Source organism: Tachypleus tridentatus, chromosome 2 (assembly GCF_004210375.1).
Source record: "Tachypleus tridentatus isolate NWPU-2018 chromosome 2, ASM421037v1, whole genome shotgun sequence".
Lineage (NCBI taxonomy): Eukaryota > Metazoa > Arthropoda > Merostomata > Xiphosura > Limulidae > Tachypleus > Tachypleus tridentatus.
Genome location: NC_134826.1, coordinates 50,209,991 through 50,231,448, shown reverse-complemented (window position 1 = coordinate 50,231,448; position 21,458 = coordinate 50,209,991). Strand labels below are relative to the sequence as shown.

Here is a 21,458-nt window from a genome sequence, read left to right as displayed (position 1 = left end):
TCCGGTGGGATATCCTTATCGTGCCAGTAACGTTGGAAGCCATCTAAACCATCCAGGTTAAATTCTTCTCTCATCAGAGAACAAAATCTTCTTCCACTTTTCTACGTCTCATGTTTATTGCCTCCCAGCAATGTTCAACTGAGCTGTTTCGTGGGGTGGAACGAGGTGTGGCTTTTGAAGATGTGTACGGTTTTTAAAGCCTTTCTCTCGTAGATGCCGTCTTATTGTTCTTGAGCTGCATTCTGCGTCCATAAGGGCCTTAATCTGGTTCGACGATCGGGTTGTGTCTTGCCAGACAACCCGTCGAATTTTTCTGCTCAACGCCGGCGAAATTTTCTTGGGTCGGCGACTTGAAATTCTCGTTCCGTATTCCTCTGGGTCTTTTAAGAAATTTGCAACAGCAGTTTTACTACGCCCAATCTCACCAGCGATGGCATGTTGAGAGAGACCTTGCTTTTGCAGCTCAACAATTCTGCCACGTTAAAACTCTGTCAACGTTTTAGCCTTTGCCATGTTGTTTACCCAATGTAACACAAGAGATGTCAGTGGGAGATGTTGACAACGCTAATACTTGAACACAAATGACTAAATTTTGTTATGTGTTTACCGATGAACGCTTCGTTTTAGTATGGTCATAAACTTTTGACCAGCTTGTATTTAGGCTAATTTCATAGTGTTCACATTTTCCCTATTAAATGTTAAAAACGTTTATTTTTATTTTACCTTTCCTAAATTTACATCTTTCGAAGCTCTACTCAAATAAGTGGTTGAGTCTAACAACGCAAAATGCATATTTTGTCTTTATGTTCATTAGCCAGCAGTGTATCTACGAAAATCACTACGAAACGGATGCTCAACTAGCCATATTTTTTGATTAGTTAATTTATCAAGTTTAAGATATACAAGCCACCAGTAGTATGTCTACGGATTTACAACGCTAAAATCAGGGGTTTGATTTCCTTCGGTAAGCTCAGCAGATAGCTCAATGTGGCTTTGACGTAAGAAAATACACACAGTTCAATAGAAGAACGCAACACAACAGTACATGTTACACTTCGAGAAAATATAAAATATATTATTATGTTGGATTTATCTGGAAAAGTGGGGATACACCTTCTAATAGTCTTAAGATCTCTTTGCCTGCCTCACAAACTGAAGAAAAGCATATGTGGGTGCTTAAACCCATATCTTATCATCTTTCGCTGTCGGTAGATCTCTTGTGTGAGTCCCTCTGGTGGGGCAAGGGTAGGTTTACAGACTTACAACGCTAAAAGCCAAAGTTCGATTCCCTATAGGCAGATAGCCCAATACGACTTGTCTTGAAAATAAATTTTTGTGTGAACGCAATGTATAAAAAAATTAATCTGTCACCAGTTCCTTTTAAGCTTTTTAAGCAATATATATACATAAGCATGTACACACACGAGCATACTTACATACATATACACAAAAGTGGAGCACATCACGCGCTCTCTAAAATAACAGAACAGCTAGAGACTCTAACAAAATCCTTGTCTTAGGCCTGAAGAGTTCCATGGCCAACATTTTTGACTCACAACGTAAAACACTAGCTTGGGAAACTTTTTTTTTTCTTGTGTATTGGGTTCTGACGTAGAGAAAGTATTGATCTGTCAAACAAACTGAATACTTACAAACACTTACAAAATAATTACGATGATGTTAGCTGTAACGAAACGCTGACTTGGGTGGAAAGCAAAATGAATAAAGTGTTTCACTTTGAGTTAAAGGAAATTATCAAGTGCATTTACGTTTCGCTAAACTGTACAACCCGCCATTCTTACATTTTGTACAGAAGATACGTACTACTGCCTACAGTTCAACTCAGGATATAACCTAAGAGCAAGAGTTGTATCAGAACACTCGATTATTAAACGACAACAATAGTAGTACTGGAACATTCGAAGATTAAACAATAGTTGTACTGGAGTGGGCCTGGCATAACCAGTTGGTTAGGGTGCTCGACTCGTAATCTGAAGGTTTCGGATTCCAGTCCCCGTCAAACCAAACATGCTATCCTCTCAACCGTGGGGGCGTTATAATGTAATGGTCAATACCACTATTCGTTGTTAAAAGAGTAGCGCAAAAGGTGGCTGTGGGTGGCGATGATTAGCTGCCTCCCTTCTAATCTTTCACTGGTAAATTAGGGACGGCTAGCGCAGACAGCCTTTGTGTAGCTTTGCGCGAAATTATAAACAAACCAAATTGTACTAGAATAATCGAAAATTAAACAACAGTCTTTACTTCAACAGTGACTCTATAATTAACTCGCTCTAAAGAAAGGTTTCTTAAACAACATATTTTTGTTAACCACAAAACTATATCATGGCCGAGATGTCCTGTGCTCCTCCACGGGTATCGAAAGCCAGCTGTGCAACCAAGCAGATTTACCGCTGAGCCACTGAGATGGAGCACAGAACAAACTGTGTACTGTTTAAGTAGTTAGTCGCCATCTATTGGTGAAAGAACAAAACTAAGTTGAAATGTGAAATACTTCATTAAGAGCGAATGACAAAATAATACTTAATAAAAATTCCTGAATTCAAACGTTTTCCTTCATAATTTAGTTTTGATTTTCTAACTTAGTGTTTTTTGTTTTTTAATAGTGATTTCTTTTTCTCGTGGTGAACCAAAAAATAAACTCCCGAAATCGCTTTTAGAGATAAAACTGATGCTATTCTACCAAAAAGCGACTTCTGGCTCGAAACCTATAAGAATAGTGCGATAACCAAGTGGCTCAGTGGTATGTCTGCGGACTTATACTGCTATAATCCGGGTTTCGATACCTGTGGTAGGCAGAGGACAGATATTCCATCATGTAAAGAATGAAACTTACTTTACAGCACAACAAATACCACGTTATACGGTTTTTGAAAACGTAACTAAGTATGATCCTTTACAACCATTAACATTTTTATATATCTTTATTATTAAGCCTAAAGTTACAAAATCGGGTTTCGATACTCGTGGTAGGCACAGCATAGTTAGCTCTATGTACGTGCCAAAGTGAAATTATGTTTTAATATATTTTGAAATGAAATCAATTTTTACGTTCCTTCGGTTGTTTTTATTACAAGCAATACTGTTTGTTGTAAAGCGCACAACTAATACAATGTGCTATCTATGCTCTGCCGTGTTGGGTATCGACACCCGGATCCTAGCAGTATAAGTTCGCAGACTTTCCTCTGTGCCCCTTGTTTGTTTTGTTTGTTTTTGAATTTCGCGCAAAGCTACTCGAGGGCTATCTGTGCTAGCCGTCCCTAATATAGCAGTGTAAGACTAGAGGGAAGGCAGCTAGTCATCACCACCCACCGCCAACTCTTGGGCTACTCTTTTACCAACGAATAGTGGGAATATGACCATCACATTATAACGCCCTCACGGCTGAAAGGGCGAGCATGTTTGGTGCGACGGGGATGTGTTTAAGAATATAGCGGTCACAATGATAATCATGTAACCAGCTCAACATTCTGGTTCTTGCTTTCCATCTCACCTGGTGTATGAACCATATAAACAGATGTTGATCAAAATGAGGCATTTTGTTGTGTCTGAACCAACTACAACCAACCAATACATGTAAATGAAAACTAACACTTAAAACAAGGCATCTCATTTGATAAGCTGCTTAAAGTGTAAAGAAGAATGATTGAAATTGACAATAGTTTTGGAATGTCTTTGGTGGATCACTTTCATTGGAACTTCTTAAATTCAGTGTTCTAAAAAAAAAATTTTTTTTAACTAAAGTTACACAATAACAATACTGTTTCGAAAAGTAAACGTTTGTGGTTCTCTCTAACATTTTAGTTTATTGTCACAAACGTTCACTGTACCACAAAGAAAGATCGAAACGTTTCAAAGAAGCGGAGAAACCATAGAGTTTACAAAAATATTTATTCAGCAACTGAATATTAAAAGTAGATTCAGTTTGTTTGTTGAGATTCACGTTTTAAGACAGAGATTCCAGAACGTCCCAAAGTATTTCTGAGAACTTGTTTGAGAGTTTACATTTGTGGTTCTGTTTACCTAACACTACAAACAATAAATAATTCGCCCAACAAATTGAATTACATCAGAGCCGACATTTCTCCCTCAAGCTAGAGTATTACATTCGTGGTTATTTCAGGATTATATTCAAAGCTAAACAAGTATATTTGAAATTATACAAAGTCCTGTCTATGGAAACTATTTCCTATTCTAAACAAATGTACTGCGGTCTTGACGAGAAAGGGTTCTTAAATATGACTTTGGTTATCTGAAACTCTATAACCAGCAATATGGAATATGTATAGGGGCAACAGAAAACGAGTATAGAATTTAGTTGTCGATAAGTTTGGACTGGTAGACTCAATGGAAGGGATTCAACAGTTCTTCAGAACCAACTTTTGGGCTACACGAGTCCAAAATGTGGAATGTATCTTTAGAGAAACAGACGGCGAGCCATGAATTTTCAGATTCATAGTCTGAACAAGATAGTATGATGAAGGGGTAATTAAGAATAAGCGGGAATACGTAAAAATAATAAACATATATATGGATGGTAAGTGAGAAGCTGATTAGCAAGAATGGGGTAGATTTATTAGTTTATATGGAATGGTTGATTGTTATTGTTTTAAAGTTAAGAAATATATTAATTCCAAGTGTATAACTATTTTTACGATTATATTAAGGTTTATTTTTTCCCTAAACCAATGCAGTGCTATAAAATAATAGGAGTTATTGATTAAAATAAGTTGGTTTGTTTTTAGAACAGAGCCACATTGAATTATCTGCTGCATCCGTAGTGAGGAATAGAGCCCAGAATTTTAGAGTTGTATGTTCGCAAATTTAACAATGACCCACCCGGTGAGTTTGTTTTTGAATTTCGCTCAAACCTACGCGAGGGCTATCCACGGTAGCCGTTCCTAATTTAGCAGTGTAAGACTAGAGGGAAGGCAGCTAGTCATCACCACCCACCGCCAACTCTTGGGCTACTTTTTTACCAACGAATAGTGGAATTGACTGTTACATTATAACGCCCCCACGGCTGAAAAAGCGAGCGTGTTTGGTGGGACAGAAATTTGACTAAGTTTGCAAATAATTTTTGGTATTGTGGTTGCTAATAATGTGATAAAACAAGTACATACATCAGTTATTAGATACAAGATCACCCATGCTTTCAACTGTCATGTTTCTAAACCTGAGATAATAAAAATAATAAAGAAATCTTAAATATTTAAGTAGAATCAATCTTTCACTTTGAAAAATTGCTCTAATCTGACTGATACAGTGTGATCACTTGTTGTATGTATTATGCAGAAGTTGCATGGTAACCCATCAAACGTTGAAAATATAGTTACTACTTTCTATGACTATGTAGTGAATTTACATAAATAACAATAATATTTCATTATTTATACTTATATTTTAGAAATGTACAGTTAAACAAAGGAAATTGTATTTAAGTCAAATGTGTTACTACGTATTTACAGTTTTGTATAGTAAACCAATTATAATCTATATATATTGTAAATACATAGGTAGCGACAGCATATAATAATTAACTTTTATTTTAATAAAAGTTTTTCATAAATATATTGTAATTGTCAAATGCTTTAGTACAATAGAACTTTCATTTGATTCTTAATGGACTGAAACAGTCTGAGAGTTTTCCAGCACAATATATAATAACTATTTAAATGTTAAGTAAAGAACTATTTTCGCTGACTTTTAAATTTTGGTAAAAATAATTAAAGTATGGTATACATATGTAAAGGCTATTATTAAACATGTTATGTATAGATAGATAAATATTATAATTTTGGTCTAATTGAATACATTTAGCTATCTGTAAAAGTGAATATTTGGAATTTCTTTTGAAATTTATATATCGATTAAAGTAACTGATGTTTTTGTATATATATATGGCAAATACCGAAATGTATAATTCGTGTTACCTAAAATTTTAATTACTAGGTTCATGATTTATTGTCCTTGGAGTAATTAACCATTTTTGGATTCTTGGTTTCAATGTGCACGTGAAAGTTGGTCTCAATCCGATTACTTTTTAAGTAGCTAATACCAACAAACTAGGGAAGTGCTCTATATCTCCATTAGAAAAACGTTTCATAGTGATACAAAATTCGGATCTCGACTAGATTTGGGAAGGATCGTCCTATCTTTTGTAAACATTTGTCGTAAATCGATTTATTATTTTTCGAGATACGCATGTGGACGTAGATACATACATAAGAATGCAAGTATAATAACCTCCTTCACCACTCCGGGTCGAGAGTTAAAATTGATCGTTGCCTTACCGAACAGATTTGGGGTTAAACATAACACAGTTAAGTTTTAAAACCAGAATAAAGACTGGTCAGATGCAAACTCTCTCTTCGTTAACCTGAAGATGATCTAGGAAGGTCGAAACGTGGTTCTCTGCTTATCAGTAAAAGTGTCAATATCCATTTTAGCCGTTCTGAGATACATAATTAGAGAACTGTTTACTAAGCACTCAGGAAGCTAGCCATATGACAGGTATTTCATCTGTAACTCAAAATGACATGTTTCTAGTAACTTTAAGAAATGACACTAAGAGAAGAAGAAGAAAGTTATAATGCGTAAAATATGGACACCTGCGATCACGAAGATAGCAGAATACAAAAATGTAAGCACTCCAAGCCAAAAGTAATATGTTGTGATATGTTTTGAAAAATGTTGACAAGGTAACAGCTAAGTGTTTAACTTCAGTAATGGTTTCTTCAAGAATAACCCAACCTGTTGAAGGGTCCGAGGTTCAGGAATTTTGCGCAAAGCTACACGAGGGCTATCTGCGCTAGCCGTCCATAACTTAGCAGTGTAAGACTAGAGAGAAGGCAGCTAGTCATCACCACCCACCGCCAACTCTTGGATTACTCTTTTATCAACGAATAGTGGAATTGGCCGTTACATTATATCGCGCCTATGACTGAAAGAACGAGCATATTTGATGCAACGGGGATTCGAACCCGCGATTCTCAGATTAAGAGACGAGCGCCTTAACTACTTGGCCATGCCGAGCCGTCAAGTACAATCTTTGTACTACAAGTAATTGTAGTCCATTACAAAAAATTAGGGACAGCTAGAGCTAGCATTTTTTTCTTTTTTCGTTACTTTGAGCGAATGTCGTAAACCAGCCACTTCAACTTGTTTTTGTCGTTCAATGTAAGTTTGGCTGGTTAGATTTATATGAGTGAATGTATCTATATATATTCATCGAAACAAAAATTAATCCTATCAGAATGCAGATGAACTAGCCACGTACAGAAGCGAATAACATAAATCACTGTTAACACTAAAAACAGATCAGTAATCAAAGGAACAAAAACAACAAACGAATTCATATTTAGGAAAATAATTTCCTTTTATTTTGGTAGAAAATGTTTTATCCATAAGATATGTTTATGGCTCATTAAAAGTTCCTTAAGAATACAAATCACTCCCTTTGTAAGTTCATACTGTACTGACCGAGTTTAACTTACAGTGTGTACTGACCGATTTTAACTTACAGTGTGTACTGACCGATTTTAATTCATAGTTTGTAGTGCTCAATTTTGTCTCACAGTGTGTAGTGCCAAATTTTGTCTCACAGTATGTACTGCCCTATTTTATACTAATGTTTGTACTGGAACCCCAGTGGTACAACAGTATGTGATGGGTAGATAACCCATTGTGCAGCTTTGTGCTTAAATTCAAACAAATAAAACAATCATTTCTTCTTCAGTGATTCTGAAAAAAGAATATTTCACCTTTTGAAATCACTCAGGTCACAGGAAATCGTATTTTTGTGTAAAAGTGACTTTTGTTAATTTGATTAACAGTTTTCTCTTAGCTAAAGAAGAGACGAAACGAATTACGTGCTTCAACGTATGTTGGTTCAAGATTTATGCAGATTGATATGGAAATCACAAGGCTGCATGCTCGAAGTCAATAGAAATTCGTGATTGCAACTCCCATTTCATCTGTGGGGTCGTTATAATGTAACGATCAATCCCATTGTTCGTTGGTAAAAGAGTAGACCAAGAGTTGACGGTGGGTGGTGGTGACTGGCTGCCTTTTCTCTAGTCTTAAACTGCTAAATTAGTGACAGCTAGCGCAGATAGCTCTTGTGTAGCTTTGCTCGAGATTCAAAAAACAAACAAACAAAATCGTAGACGTTGGCATGCTTAACAAGGGTGCCCCTACATTAAAAGTAATTGTGTCTAAAACCTAACTTTCAGTAAGCGGGATGACAGGACGGGCTATATATATACACATACGTAAACAAATAGATATGGCAGGCAAAAATCACACACAATCTTACATCCATAGTCTGAGCTTTCAGTTCTTGAAATAACGTACCCTATCTTCTTTGAAAGTTCATGATCAAATGGTGGATGGGATAGAAACACAAGGTTTCCATATGTTCTGAAAGCATGTCGACCCCTCTACCAATATTCATACTGTTACTGTTTGTTCTCTGATAGTAATCCTCCAGTGACACCGCGGCATGTGTTGGGACTTCCCACCGCTATAAACCGGGTTTCGATACCTGTGGTGGGCACAGCGCAGATAGCCCGTGGCATAGCTTTGTTCTTGATTGCAAATAATCAAACAACTCTACTAGTAGCTTTTTGAATAACCTATCGCTTCACTTGTTATGGTGATACATGAATTATATGTGTATATTTTTTTCCTTATAAAAAAGCCACATCGGGCTATCTGCTGAGTCCACCGAGGGAAATCGAACTCCTGATTTCAGCGTAGTAAATCCGTAGACTTACCGCTATATCAGAGGAGGACAACTCATAAATTAAAAACGTATTTATTCCACGAGATGAATAGCGCTGTTCTAAGAGAATTAAACGTTCACGGAACTAAATAGAATTAGCAATGTCTATTCTGTAAACACTGTCCTACAATGGCATTAATACTGTATTTAGGTTGGATTACGTCTCTATTACTCTTCATACTAATCGGAAGTCGCTCATGCAGTAATATATTCCAAATGCTTTCAGCCAATGCTGATAAGTTTGTGTTGAATACCTAAGGTCTAATACATAAATAATTCACAAAAATGTTTGTGCAAGTGTTTGTCCAAGATAAGACCATGAAGAGCCGTCGCTTGCACTCTCATAAGTAGTAAGCCTTAACGTATAGGATTTTCTTATATTTTGGCATCACACAAAATGAAAAATTTTAAAACATTATTGGTTCACTATAAACAACCGATCATAAGAAAAACACGAAACGGATTCCTCAGTTTACAGTAAATCAACTGATGAAAAGAAACACTCAGAATGGCTTCCTTCCTTTAGCAGATGAATACTCTAGTCATAGTGAAACAACTGAACAAAAGAAAAAAATCTGAATGGCTTTTGCTTATGAGATAGATATCCCAAACACAGTAAAACAACTGAAAAAAAATCAAAACAACTTCCTTTATCAGATATGTAAGATTCAACCCTAACTGTTCCCAAATTTTGAACTGTGTACCACAAGGAAAATAACTAGCCGTTAACAACCATAGGGCTGAATGTCAATTTTATAACGCGTCCACAGCTGAAAATGCGAAATTTTTGGTACCACTACGTTTCGAACCCTAGCAAGATGAACTTAAACGTGCACAGCAGAAACGCTTCATTTAAATGTAGAAAATAAAAAGTTTCGTTTGTTTTTTAAATATCACAACACGGGTGAGACGTTACTAAGAGTGTCTTACATGATTGTTTTTTAAGCCTAGTCATTAAATATGGCGTACAGGTCATGTAGTAATAACCATAATTGTAGGACGATACACATAAATTTAGCTTGATTTATCTGCGTCGTACGAATCATGTGAACTATTAATAATACTAGCAGAAATATCCGCCGTCCTCCGGATAGGTATAACTGCTATTTCCTGTTGAAAGCTATAGGGTCTGAAACCTTTTCTGGAACTGTCTGACAGTTCTATAGCAGTGTACTGGTACTTCACATTCAATAATATTTAATATCCATTATAAAAATGAATTTATTTAAATTTTAGTTTTAAAATGAGGTATCATTACAGCATCACATCACAGAGTAAATTTTATCGAAGTATTTCTTTGTAGACACAGTTATCAATGGAAGTGCCTCGCTTTTCTCTCACAACACTCATGAGATTTTAACTGAAGAAAAACAAATGTTTTTAAGTTTGTTTTTTAATGGTTTTATATTTGAAACTTATTCCGCTTTGTTCGTAATTTTTATTGGTTAAATACAAAACAAATCATTTTATGGTGTTTTTTATTGTTTTATTTATTGCTCGTCTCCCGTTAGGACAAGGAGATCCGACATGGCCAGATGGTTATGGTGCTTGACTTTCAATCCGAAGGTCGCAAGTTCAAGTCCCCGTCTCATCAAACATACTCCTCTTTCAACTGTAGAGGAGGGCGTTATATTGTAACAGTCAATCCCACTATTGGTTGGTAAAAAGTGTAGCCCAAAAGTTATCGGTGGGTGGAGCTGTCTTCCATCTAGCCTTACATTGCAAATTAAGGATGGCTGGCACAGATAGCCCTATAGACGTTCAAAGTACAAGTGCGAAAAAATGTTTATCAGCATCAAAAGATTTCCATTTTGATATTTCAAATAAAACGATATTCTATTTTTCAATTGAAGAAACAGGCTGAACTTAGGAATGCTCCAAAGAGAATCCTCAATACACTAAATAGTTCCTTCAAGGCATTTATTAGTTGAGGATTTTGTGGTAAACGAAATTTTCAGGCGAGATAATACCTCAGGGAAATGTAAAATAAGTTATATCGCTAATAAAGTTTGAGTGGCTGTCTCCAAGAATAAAAACCTCCACGCAGAAACATCTGCGAGAAGCAATATTGGAACACTTCAATTTATCTCGGTCGTTTTATTACGTTAAAAGTAATTCTATATTTCTTGAAATGTCTTATTTTCGACAAAATATTTTACTTTCAACACGGATATTAAAGGAGTAAAATACCCTTAATCGTAGCATTTTTTTTCCTTTTGGTCAAATTAGGCCTAAAACGTATTTCAGAAATCCTGGATTAGCTTGGACTAGCAGTACTAGTACATGGTCCGTCATGACCAGGTGGTTAGGGCGTTCGATTCGAAATCTGAGGGTCGCAGGTTCGAATCCCTGTCACATTATACATGATCGCCCCTTCAGCCGTGAAGGCGTTAAAATGTGATGGACAATCCACTATCTGTTGGTAAAAGAATAGTCCAAGAGTTGGGTGATGATGACTACCTGCCTTCCCTTTAGTCTTAAATAACTAAATTAAGAACGACTAGCGCAGATCACCCTCATGTAGCTTTACGCAAAATTAGAAACAAACAAGTACATTTAATTTAGAAAGTTGATATGTTTGTGATTTATTTTAACTCAAGCACAAAGCTACACAGTGGACTATCTGTGCTCTGTCCACCACGGGTATCGAAATCTAGTTTTTAGCAGTGATAGTCCACAGACATACCGCTTTGCCGCTGGGGGACGTTAATATATTACCGAACTGGATATTCAGGTTTATGTTCAGTTCATTATTATGGTACTCGCTCGTGAAATGACTCTCACTTCTTTCTCTTACCGAATTCCATTCAGATGATAAATGACGTGACCAGTAACATGAAAAATTAGTCATTATCACCCGAATATTGAAAGCACTATAATTAAATATCAGCAGAAGTGCCCGTCCTTTCGACGGTGAAATACAAGCTCACAGGCCCGGCATGCCCAGGTGGGTTAAGGCGTGCGACTCGTAACCTGAGGGTCTCGGGTTCGCATCCACGTCGCACCAAACATGCTCGCCTTTTCAGCCGTGGAGGCTTTATAATGCGACGGTCAATCCCACTATTCGTTGGTAAAAGAGTAGCCTAAGAGTTGACGGTGGGTGGTGATGACAAGCTGCCTTTCCTCTAGTCTTACACTGCTAAATTAGGGACGGCTAGCGCAGATAGCCCTCGAGTAGCTTTGCACGAAATTAAAAAACAAACAAACAAACAATACAAGCTCGTTTGTAACAAAGGATAGAAATTTGTTTCTGTATTTTTTCTTAACAAAATAAGCATTAAAAGTGAAATAAAATACATAAAAGTACCAATACTAGAAAGAGAAACATACTGTTTTTTGATAATTCTATTGATATGAAATTAGATGGGGATCAGATCCCCTCATGACCTTCCAGACATTATTTTTTATCATTATGTCAGTTTGTTCTGATTTAGTAGTTTTTTGTTGTTGTTGTTTTTGGTTTTTGTTTTTTTTTGGGGGGGGGGTTCGAAATTAAATGCTCCTTTATATACTTCCTCGTTTCATCTCCCTTCATTGCTGATCAACCAAGGAAGGTAAAAACGTATAATGAATAGATGGCTGAAAAGTACAAACAAAAAACACAAACTCGGCTTTATATATTAGGTTACAATGAGAGGGTGTTGACGGATTCATGTATATAAAGCTGTCTCCCGACGCTCAGTGGCAGGCATCGGGACTTAGAATTCGATGTTTGATCGCCGTATCGGACACAACTTTATTAAATCAACACTAACTAGGTATATTTAAAAAACAAAGCGAATGTTGCAGAGTACGTCTCTAGAGAGAGCCGTGTTGTTTCAAGGCTGTGAAGTAAAAATTGATGTCAGTTTTACTTATTAATATTAACGTTTGTCTTTTCCAGATCCCGTTAACTTTAGTAGTTCGAATCGAATACAGAACTTCTTTTTTACGATTGAATCTTTTTTAAGTTAAACCCAATACCGTTATGTTAAAGTAATTTAGTTGAACTCTCTTTTTATCCACATTTATTCATGTGTGCGAATAACTTTTCACCATCAGAAGGATCCTTCGCTAAGCGTCCCCTACTCTTTGTGGCTCAGAAAGTTAATGGACTTATGAGCTCGGGTTTCGATACCCGCGTTAGGCGAAACACAACTAGCTGATTCTACTTCACAACAAACACTCAACCAAACTAACTTTCGCCGGCCCGTTACAGTTACAGTTACATTTCCATTAAATCGGAATAATTTCCTAAAGATTTAGGCAAACCAACATTCATCGAACTCTACACAATATCTACACGTAATTTTAACCATTTCTGATGATGGTTTAAAGCAAACCAACATTCATCGAACTCTACACAATATCTACACGTAATTTGAACCATTTCTGATGATGGTTTAAAGCAAACCAACATTCATCAAACTCTACACAATATCTACACGTAATTTGAACCATTTCTGATGATGGTTTAAAAAAACAAAAAACTAAAATAGTATTTTTTTCTTTGAGAGAGAGAAGAAACTATATAAATGTAAGAAAATATAATTAACTGCAAAATTTAATATCCATGTCTAAGCCTATACCTTTTTCATTTTTTCCATTTCCGGTACAATTATCTTCAGCGGGTTTAATATGAAAGATATAAAGAAAATTTATAAAAATGTTCAACAAATAAAGATCAAATGTTCAAAATTATATTTCCAAAAATATAATGCATTCATTTATTTTATATGCTATTTGTTCCCTGTAATATATGTAGCTGAAAACCTTGTTTAATAAAATGTGCTACTATAAAATGAATCTTGCTAAGCCTACACGAGTTATAATGTAACGGATAATCCCAATATTTGCTGACAAAAAGCTGTGGTGTACCTTTGCGCGAAATTCAAACCAAACCTAAGCCTACACGAATATAAAAAAAGATATATACAAACGTTTACCAACTTGGATGTTTCGAGAACTTCTGTTTCTTTACAATTACATGTAATTTGTATTGCAGTTTTGTTGTTGTTGTTGTTGTGTTTTCTTTATTAAAGCACCTGCTGTCACTGTGAAGCTAACTGCTAAAATTATTTATTTTCATTACGATTGTTTTAAATGTTTCGTGAGTTCTACAGTTTCGTGGATTAACCATTTGTGGTTCTTATCATTTTAACACTCCTACGAAAAGACGTTTCTAGTCCTGATTTCTCCAAGCCTGTTCCCCTGGCTGTGGTTTCGCTAGATAGTAGATAGGGACAGTGGGAATCTCGTTAATCCATTCATTAATGGATTTAAATGGCAATTTCATTTAAATACAAAATTATTAGCCTAATATTAATAACCTTTCAAGTTGCTCTGGGGCCTATTAGGCCCCACTTTTCGTAGGAGTGTTAAAGTATTCTTGCGTGACTTGAGTAACGAAACTTGTATGTCTTTTCCTTTATCAAGCTATATGAGTAGCGTGTATTAATAACGTTAAGTGCTGCCGTAAGTGCCTCAAGAGATGTACTAAAAATAAAGAACATTTATTTGGTTTTCTCTGATTCATGTGACTTCTTTACAAAATGTGGAATATAACCCGCAGAACACCTGAAGTATAGAATTATAAATATATAATAAAGATATGTGTATATCTGTATTCATAAGTTTTAATTCTTGGCATAATGAATTTAGCTTCTTTTGTAAATTTGATTCGTGATTTATTATGTTAAAACTGTTTATAGAATCGCTTCAACAATCCTTCTAACATTGGTTTTGTTCACGTGCTTCACTCAGTACTGACGTAATTTAGAACCTCTGCATATTCTAATCCCTCAACGATTATTTGTATGCAAAAACGGCTCGTTTGGGTTGAGAAAATATTTTACATAGAAGAGCGAACAACGTTTCGACCTCTTCGGTCATCGTCAGGTTCACAAAGAAAGAGGTAACTGGCCGGAAGCTGACCACATGTTTGAAAGGGGTTGTGTAACTGTGTGTCGAAATGTAGAGGGCGGTATTAGATGTTTGAATATATAATTTTATTTATTTTATTATAGTAATATAGGTATAAAGGCTTATACGATTATGTCTAAGCCTTTTCTTCTATGTAACGCTGTTTAAACTGCCTGATACATGATTTCCGTCGAAATAATAATAAATTTTAAATATAAAGAATAAGAACAGTTTATTTATCCAACTCTAGCAGGCGGTACTGGACTTAACTCTCATATACGTATACTAGAAAACTGTAACATTATCATTATAAGTTTCTTTTAGAGCAAGAATATCCCCGCTACAGTCTGTTCACCAACAGTGTTGGTTCGGTTGGAATTTACCAACGAATAACGCCCCCACGGTTGAAAAAGCGAACATGTTTTGTGGAACGGGGATTCGAACCCGCGACGCTCGGATTAGGAGACGAGTGCCTTAACCACTTGGCCACGCCGTTCGTTTCCAGAGGCTCTCAATGGTGGTGAATGGTTTATCAGGTACATCTAGTTATTTCAGGCTAAATAAAACAATTTATTTTTGTGATTTTGAAGTTTGTAGTGCAAACTAGAGAGTTCTATTTATCATAGATCTATGACTCTAGAAAACATAACTGGGTTTATTTCAGCCAACGATTCGTCATTACGGCTTCATCTGGACAAGCAAGACAATTGTTAACTGTAAGCTCAAATAAAACCATTGATGTTTTCTGGGCTAATAAGTTCTGCTTTATTCCTATCACTTATTCAGTGCTGAACACAAAATGTGCTTTATATTAACAAATAAACTTTAACTGTTCCAATGCATGTTTAATGTTTTGTTTGTTGTTTTTTTTTGTACTCCTGTACTCGGTTATCTAAAATCAACAGGTGATATGAAGTCGCTTGACAATAAAAAAATAATACAATTTCTAACGAGTAAAACTGTTCAATATTGTTTAAGGTGACCCAAGTCGTAAGATACATATAAAAATCTTAGAGGTTTTAAAGGCTATAATTATTTTCTGGTCATACGTACAAGCGTATTAGGGTGTGAAGTCGAAATCTGTTTTAAATATTAAACAGAACGAACATACTTCCAAAGGTTTGTTGGTTTTGAATTTCGTGCAAAACTATACAAGGGCTATCTGCGCTATTCGCCCCTAATTAAGCAGTGTAAGACAAGAGGGAAGGCAGCTAGTCATCACCACCCACCGCCAACTCTTGGGCTACTATTTTACCAATGAATAGTGGGAATGACCGTCACATTATAACGTTCCCACGGATGAAAGGGCGAGCATGTTTGGTTTGACAGGGATTCGAACCCTCAACCCTCAGATTTTGAGCATCCTAACCACCTGGCCATGTCGGGTTACTATTTTCAAAGAAGCCTAAATGAATAATACTAATTGATATTTGTTTAAACTTTCAGGAGAGCCCCCCTAGTGACTGAGTGGTAAGTATGAAGGCTCATACTACTACAAACCAATCTTCGACCCTCGTGGTGGTGGGCACAGTATAGGTAACCCATTTTATAGCTTTGCGCTTAACAATAAAGAAACGAACCAATTTATCGGAGAGTGTCACAGAAGTGAGGGCACCAGTGCTTTCTAGCGATAAATTTTAAGAACATATTTGACACTAAATCTATTTTGTACATGCGATTAACAAATTCTACATTTCATCACACAACATATATCAGGAACTAAAGACAGACCAGTGGTTTGAAAATACAAACTCGTTAACAACTAGTTACTAATTATGTAACTTATATTAATAATAAATTTAATATAATCTCCATACTTTTAAGTCTCGACCGTTCGTTTGTTATTGAGCTCAAAGCTACTCATATAGGCTATCTGCGACACAGATAGTCATCGTGTAGTTTTGTGTGAATTTCAAAAACAAATACTCCAGCAGCGTTATGCCCCTGGTGATGGGCACAGCGCAGACAGCCCATTATACACTTTTGTGCTTAACTACAAATAAACAAAACCTGAGATTTAGTCTTATTTTCCACTTAACACAAACTGAAATTCCGCGTGAGAAGGTTCAGTCATCAAGATGCCGGAATAGAAAAGAAACTAACATAAACTTTTGTTTAACTTTCAAAATTTTATTAATTTACAAGGGATGGCATACACAAACATAATCTATACAAACTATTATTCAACTCATAATCTAAAACTGACACTGTATGCCTACCGTAGGTGTTAATTGTTTATAAACAACTTCTGATCAAACATGTTAGGCACATAGACAGAATGGAAAAATAACTTACTAGATAATACAGCTAATTTCATACGCATCTCTTAACTATGAATACGTAATGTTATAAAATGAATCGAATTACAAGTAAACGAAAAATATAAAATGTTTATTTTTATTATTCTAGTTAATTGTTAACAACATATAATATTATTGTTTTAGTTAATTGTTAAACAACAGACAATCTTTTTGTTGTTGTTCTAGCTAATTGTTAACAACAGATAATATTATTATTGTTCTAGTTAATTGTTAAACAACAGATAATCTTACTGCTGTTCTGATTAATTGTTAAACAACAGGTGATGTTATTGTTATTGTTCTAGCTAATTGTTAACAACAGATAATCGTATTATTTAATTTTCACATTATTTTGACTAAAACGATTAAAACAATAACTTTGACGAATTGCAGATAAATAAATAAACCTTAAATTAATTATTAATAAAGTTTTTATTACGATAGTGCATTTTAAAATATAGTTCTTAAATTGTGCTAAATGTTTGTTATATACACACATATATGTACAGTTTACGTTTCCTTCAGTATGGGATTAGAGTATTTGGTTTTTCTTTACTGTGTGTGTGTTCTTAGAGCAAAGCCACATCGGACTATCTGCTGAGTCTACCGAGAGGATTCGGATCCTAATTTCAGTATTGTAAATCTGTAGACTAACCGCTGTACTAGCAGGGAATCTTTCCTTACTTTTCATTGAATTATCATATAAAAGAAAAGCTAGCTCTAATATTGCCAAGACTGTTTTTACAAATTTAATAATATATAAACATGTGTTAAATATTTCTATCTTTGAAACTGGTATCCATTTCACACATTCCCGCCATTTAGAACAATTTCCAGTTCGAAATGAACATCACTTGGTTAGTTCTCATTCCGTTAGAGGTTCACACTTGCTATTCTTTTCTTGGAATTAGTGTCGTGAAGATATGACTGGTGACACCTGGTGGACTGAAATCTAATCCAAACACTTCGATTTGTACCAGAAGTGGAAGTCTGAGTTCGATGTATCTTTTCCTTGCAGAATAATAAAAACAGAGTTTGTTTGAAGTTATGTCCGAAAATGTAATAAATTATGAAGTTAACAGAAGAATTTAGTGTTACCAGTAGATTAGAAAAAAGCGCCAAAGAGCCCCAGCTGACGTCAAAGTACTCCAGAATGTTCACCACGAGAGCGGTAACGTTACAGATTAGGAATATTACCACGACACAGAGCAACATGGTGGCCAGTCGTATCTCTTTCTGTTGTCTAAGAGTTAGTTTCTTACGATTTCTATTCGCCTGTTTGACAGAACGCCATATGAAAGTATTGAGAACAGCCAGGGTAAGAAACGGTAGAAAGTACATCATCAACAAATACATCCAAATATAATAGATTTCAAAGTAGACCTTGTTTTTACGGAATTCTGAAGGTTGGATGTCATACACCGTAGAATTAGTGACGGAATCCCAAACCTCGATCCTCTGGATTTCCCAAAATCGAGGAATATTGTAGCACGTTGCTGCCAGTGTCACAAGAATATTGTAAACCCTCGAGCGCTTATACGTGAACAACGATCTTGCGTGAAAAGGATGGCAAACCGCTACGTATCTCTCTATGGTAACAACGACAGTCATCCACACCGATCCTGTCTGAGCGATCAGAGCTAATGGATAGATCACTGGCACAATAAAGGGAAAGACGAACCATGTATAAAAATGTAGCCAGTGTATTGTTTTCCCCAGGGTTGTTAGGCCTAACATGATTAAAGCGCACGTTAAAACTCCGGTGTCAAAGATGGCCAAACCTTGAAGACTGCAGTTGATTGAGGACTGCATTTGAGGTCGAGATAAAACAAACAGCGAAATGACGTTTCCTGTAACACCCATGACACTCAGAGTTGTAACACCGACACCAGTGGAGAGTAGTTCCAAATTGGAAATTAACCCTAATGGACTATCTTCATTATCAAATCTGCGCCATGTATCGTTCATCTTCTCAAATGTCTGATTCGTCTGGCAAGATTGTATTCTCTTTTTGATTATATAAAAATAAGATTCACTCTCAACTTTACAAAACCAAATTTCCAGTTTATCTTTTTTTTTTACTAAGTTTAATTACTAGAACAAAACAACCATAATTCAAAGACAATTAGAAGTTATCGAAATTTTCAACCGTTCCTTTTCAAAACCTAAAAATAATGATTTTTTTTTATGAAAACAAATTAAATTTCTGTCGATCAGTTATTTTACATGCTTTCTCGGCCTTAATAGTACAAGGACTTGTTTTATACAAGAATATGGAATGTGTTTCTATACTAATATTTTGTTGAAATGATTAATCAGACTTGAAAAATTGGAAGAACAATTTACTTTCAAAAAACGTTGATTAAATTACTTTCTATTAAAGCAAACTGATCCAAGAGGCTCGAACTTTACACAGTTTGTTCGATTGATTGGTTGGAAAACAATCCCATGGCTTAACCATCAAATCATATTAACGTTTGAATAGTTACAAAGAAAATGAGAGCAATAGAGTTTTTAATTTGAGGTTTTCAAAAGTACCACCTAGTATCACTTTTAGTTCCGGGTTTTCAAAAGTACCACATAATATTACTTTGTAACGAGTACCAAATCGTCACAATTTGTGTCTAACTCATTAATTAATTAATAAGAACCGAATTTCAAACAAATATTCTGGTGAGATGTCTCACTGTAAATGTTCTAGATCTAGTTTCTTTAGTTTCTCTTGAGACTTATACTTACAAGCACGATAAACACACTTTATCTTTCAGTCAAAGGCTTGAGTTCAAACAGCACATTATTTAAAGACCGAAGTGTTATGTTTGACAAGCTGACCAATTATTCATACAATAATTCGCAACGTGTTTTCCAATGGAAATTTTAACACAATTGTAAAAATATTCTACAATTCACATTTAAACTAAGGAAACAGTATAAACTATGATATGACACAAGTGGAAACTTTTAAAATACTTCAATGTCTCTTTTATGACAAGTCAATAAAAACACGCAAAATCCACAAAAATGTTCCAAATCCTTGACAAATATTCATTTGCTTCTCATAAGGGCTTGGCACGGCCAAATTTAGGCACTCGACTCGTATTCTGAGGGTCGCAGCTTCGAAACCCCCTTACACTAAACATGCTCTCCCTTTCAGCCGTGAGAGCGTTATAATGTGACAATCAATCACACTATTGGTAAAAGAGTAGCCTAAGAGTTGGCAGTGAGTGGTGATGACTAGCTGCTTTCCCTCTAGTTTTACGCTGCTAAATTAGAAACGTGTGGATTTGCGCGAAATGCAAACCAAAACAAAACTTTGTTACAAACTTCTTTTCATCTACAGTAATAATCGTTTTCTAATCTTCGAAACGCTCAATCATCTTTTCGATTAACTTAATTAAATATCTCTACTGAAGTATCTTCTTACTGTTTACCGGCTTTCCTGTCGACTTCATCAGCGACACTTGAGGAATGGAAGCTTGTATAGAGACTTTATGTAACCTTTAATCTGTCTCTTGCAGCGCATGCGTCGTAAGAGCAACAAAAATAAAGTAATACACAGTCAATACCTTGCGTTGCGTTGCGTTGCGTCATTATGAGAGAAACTTAGAAGCTGACAAAATACGTCGTAAATAATCAGTTGCTTCAAGCAATGAAAACAGATTTAAACTGTTTCAAAAAAATCGTTCTGGTGAGGTACTGCAGTAAAGTATATTCTAAATATCTTGTTTATTTTATAACCAGGATTTATGATTTACCCAGGTTCTAGAAATATTCATCTTCAGAATATATAGTACACAAGCCCCTCCTATAGATAAAAACGAAATTTATTTGTGTACAGCCTCACCATATTCACAAAATCAGATAAACTGTGTGTAGAATAGCCAAACTCATCATGTTCCACAAGTTACCGTGCATTGTTATATTACATTTAATACTGGAAACATGTGGCCGAAAGTGATTAACTTAAGATTTAAGTGGGTATATTAAAGGTATCTTAAACTGCAGAACACCGCTCTGAATGTCAGAAAAAAAAAGAAATATATATACATATATATAGTTAATGACTTTATCTCCTACTTTCATGAAATTATCTGACGCAGTGAATTCTTTAGGGAGGAGAGCTCGACGAACCCCACCCTGCGTCTGCCACTGAATTTTCTTCGTATTCTGCTGTTAACCTGAAAGCATTAGCTGAATGGCATGCAGGCAGCTGAGTTTGAGAGATATATACAGTTACCAGAGGTTTACACTGTTGCCCGATTTTAACTCTGTATAATATTTATATTAGCTTGCGTACTTGGAAAGGTGTTATTGTATAGAACTCTTCATTTAATCGGAAGTGTATTTTTATTAGGTGGTATTTTCTAAATTCAACAGTCTTCATTTAATCAGAAGTATATTTTTTTATAGGTGGTATTTTCTAAAATCAAGACTCTTCATTTAAAACTGAAAGA

General features: G+C 35.4%; 1 protein-coding gene across 1 annotated transcript; it reads right to left on the bottom strand.

Annotated features, from left to right (window-relative positions):
- Positions 1–17,728: 17,728 nt before the first annotated feature.
- Positions 17,729–18,950, bottom strand: LOC143235566 (FMRFamide receptor-like). Its single transcript, XM_076473815.1, has one exon. It carries the CDS (start codon positions 18,865–18,867, stop codon positions 17,878–17,880), a length of 990 nt encoding a protein of 329 aa, XP_076329930.1. The 5' UTR covers positions 18,868–18,950; the 3' UTR covers positions 17,729–17,877.
- Positions 18,951–21,458: the final 2,508 nt, after the last annotated feature.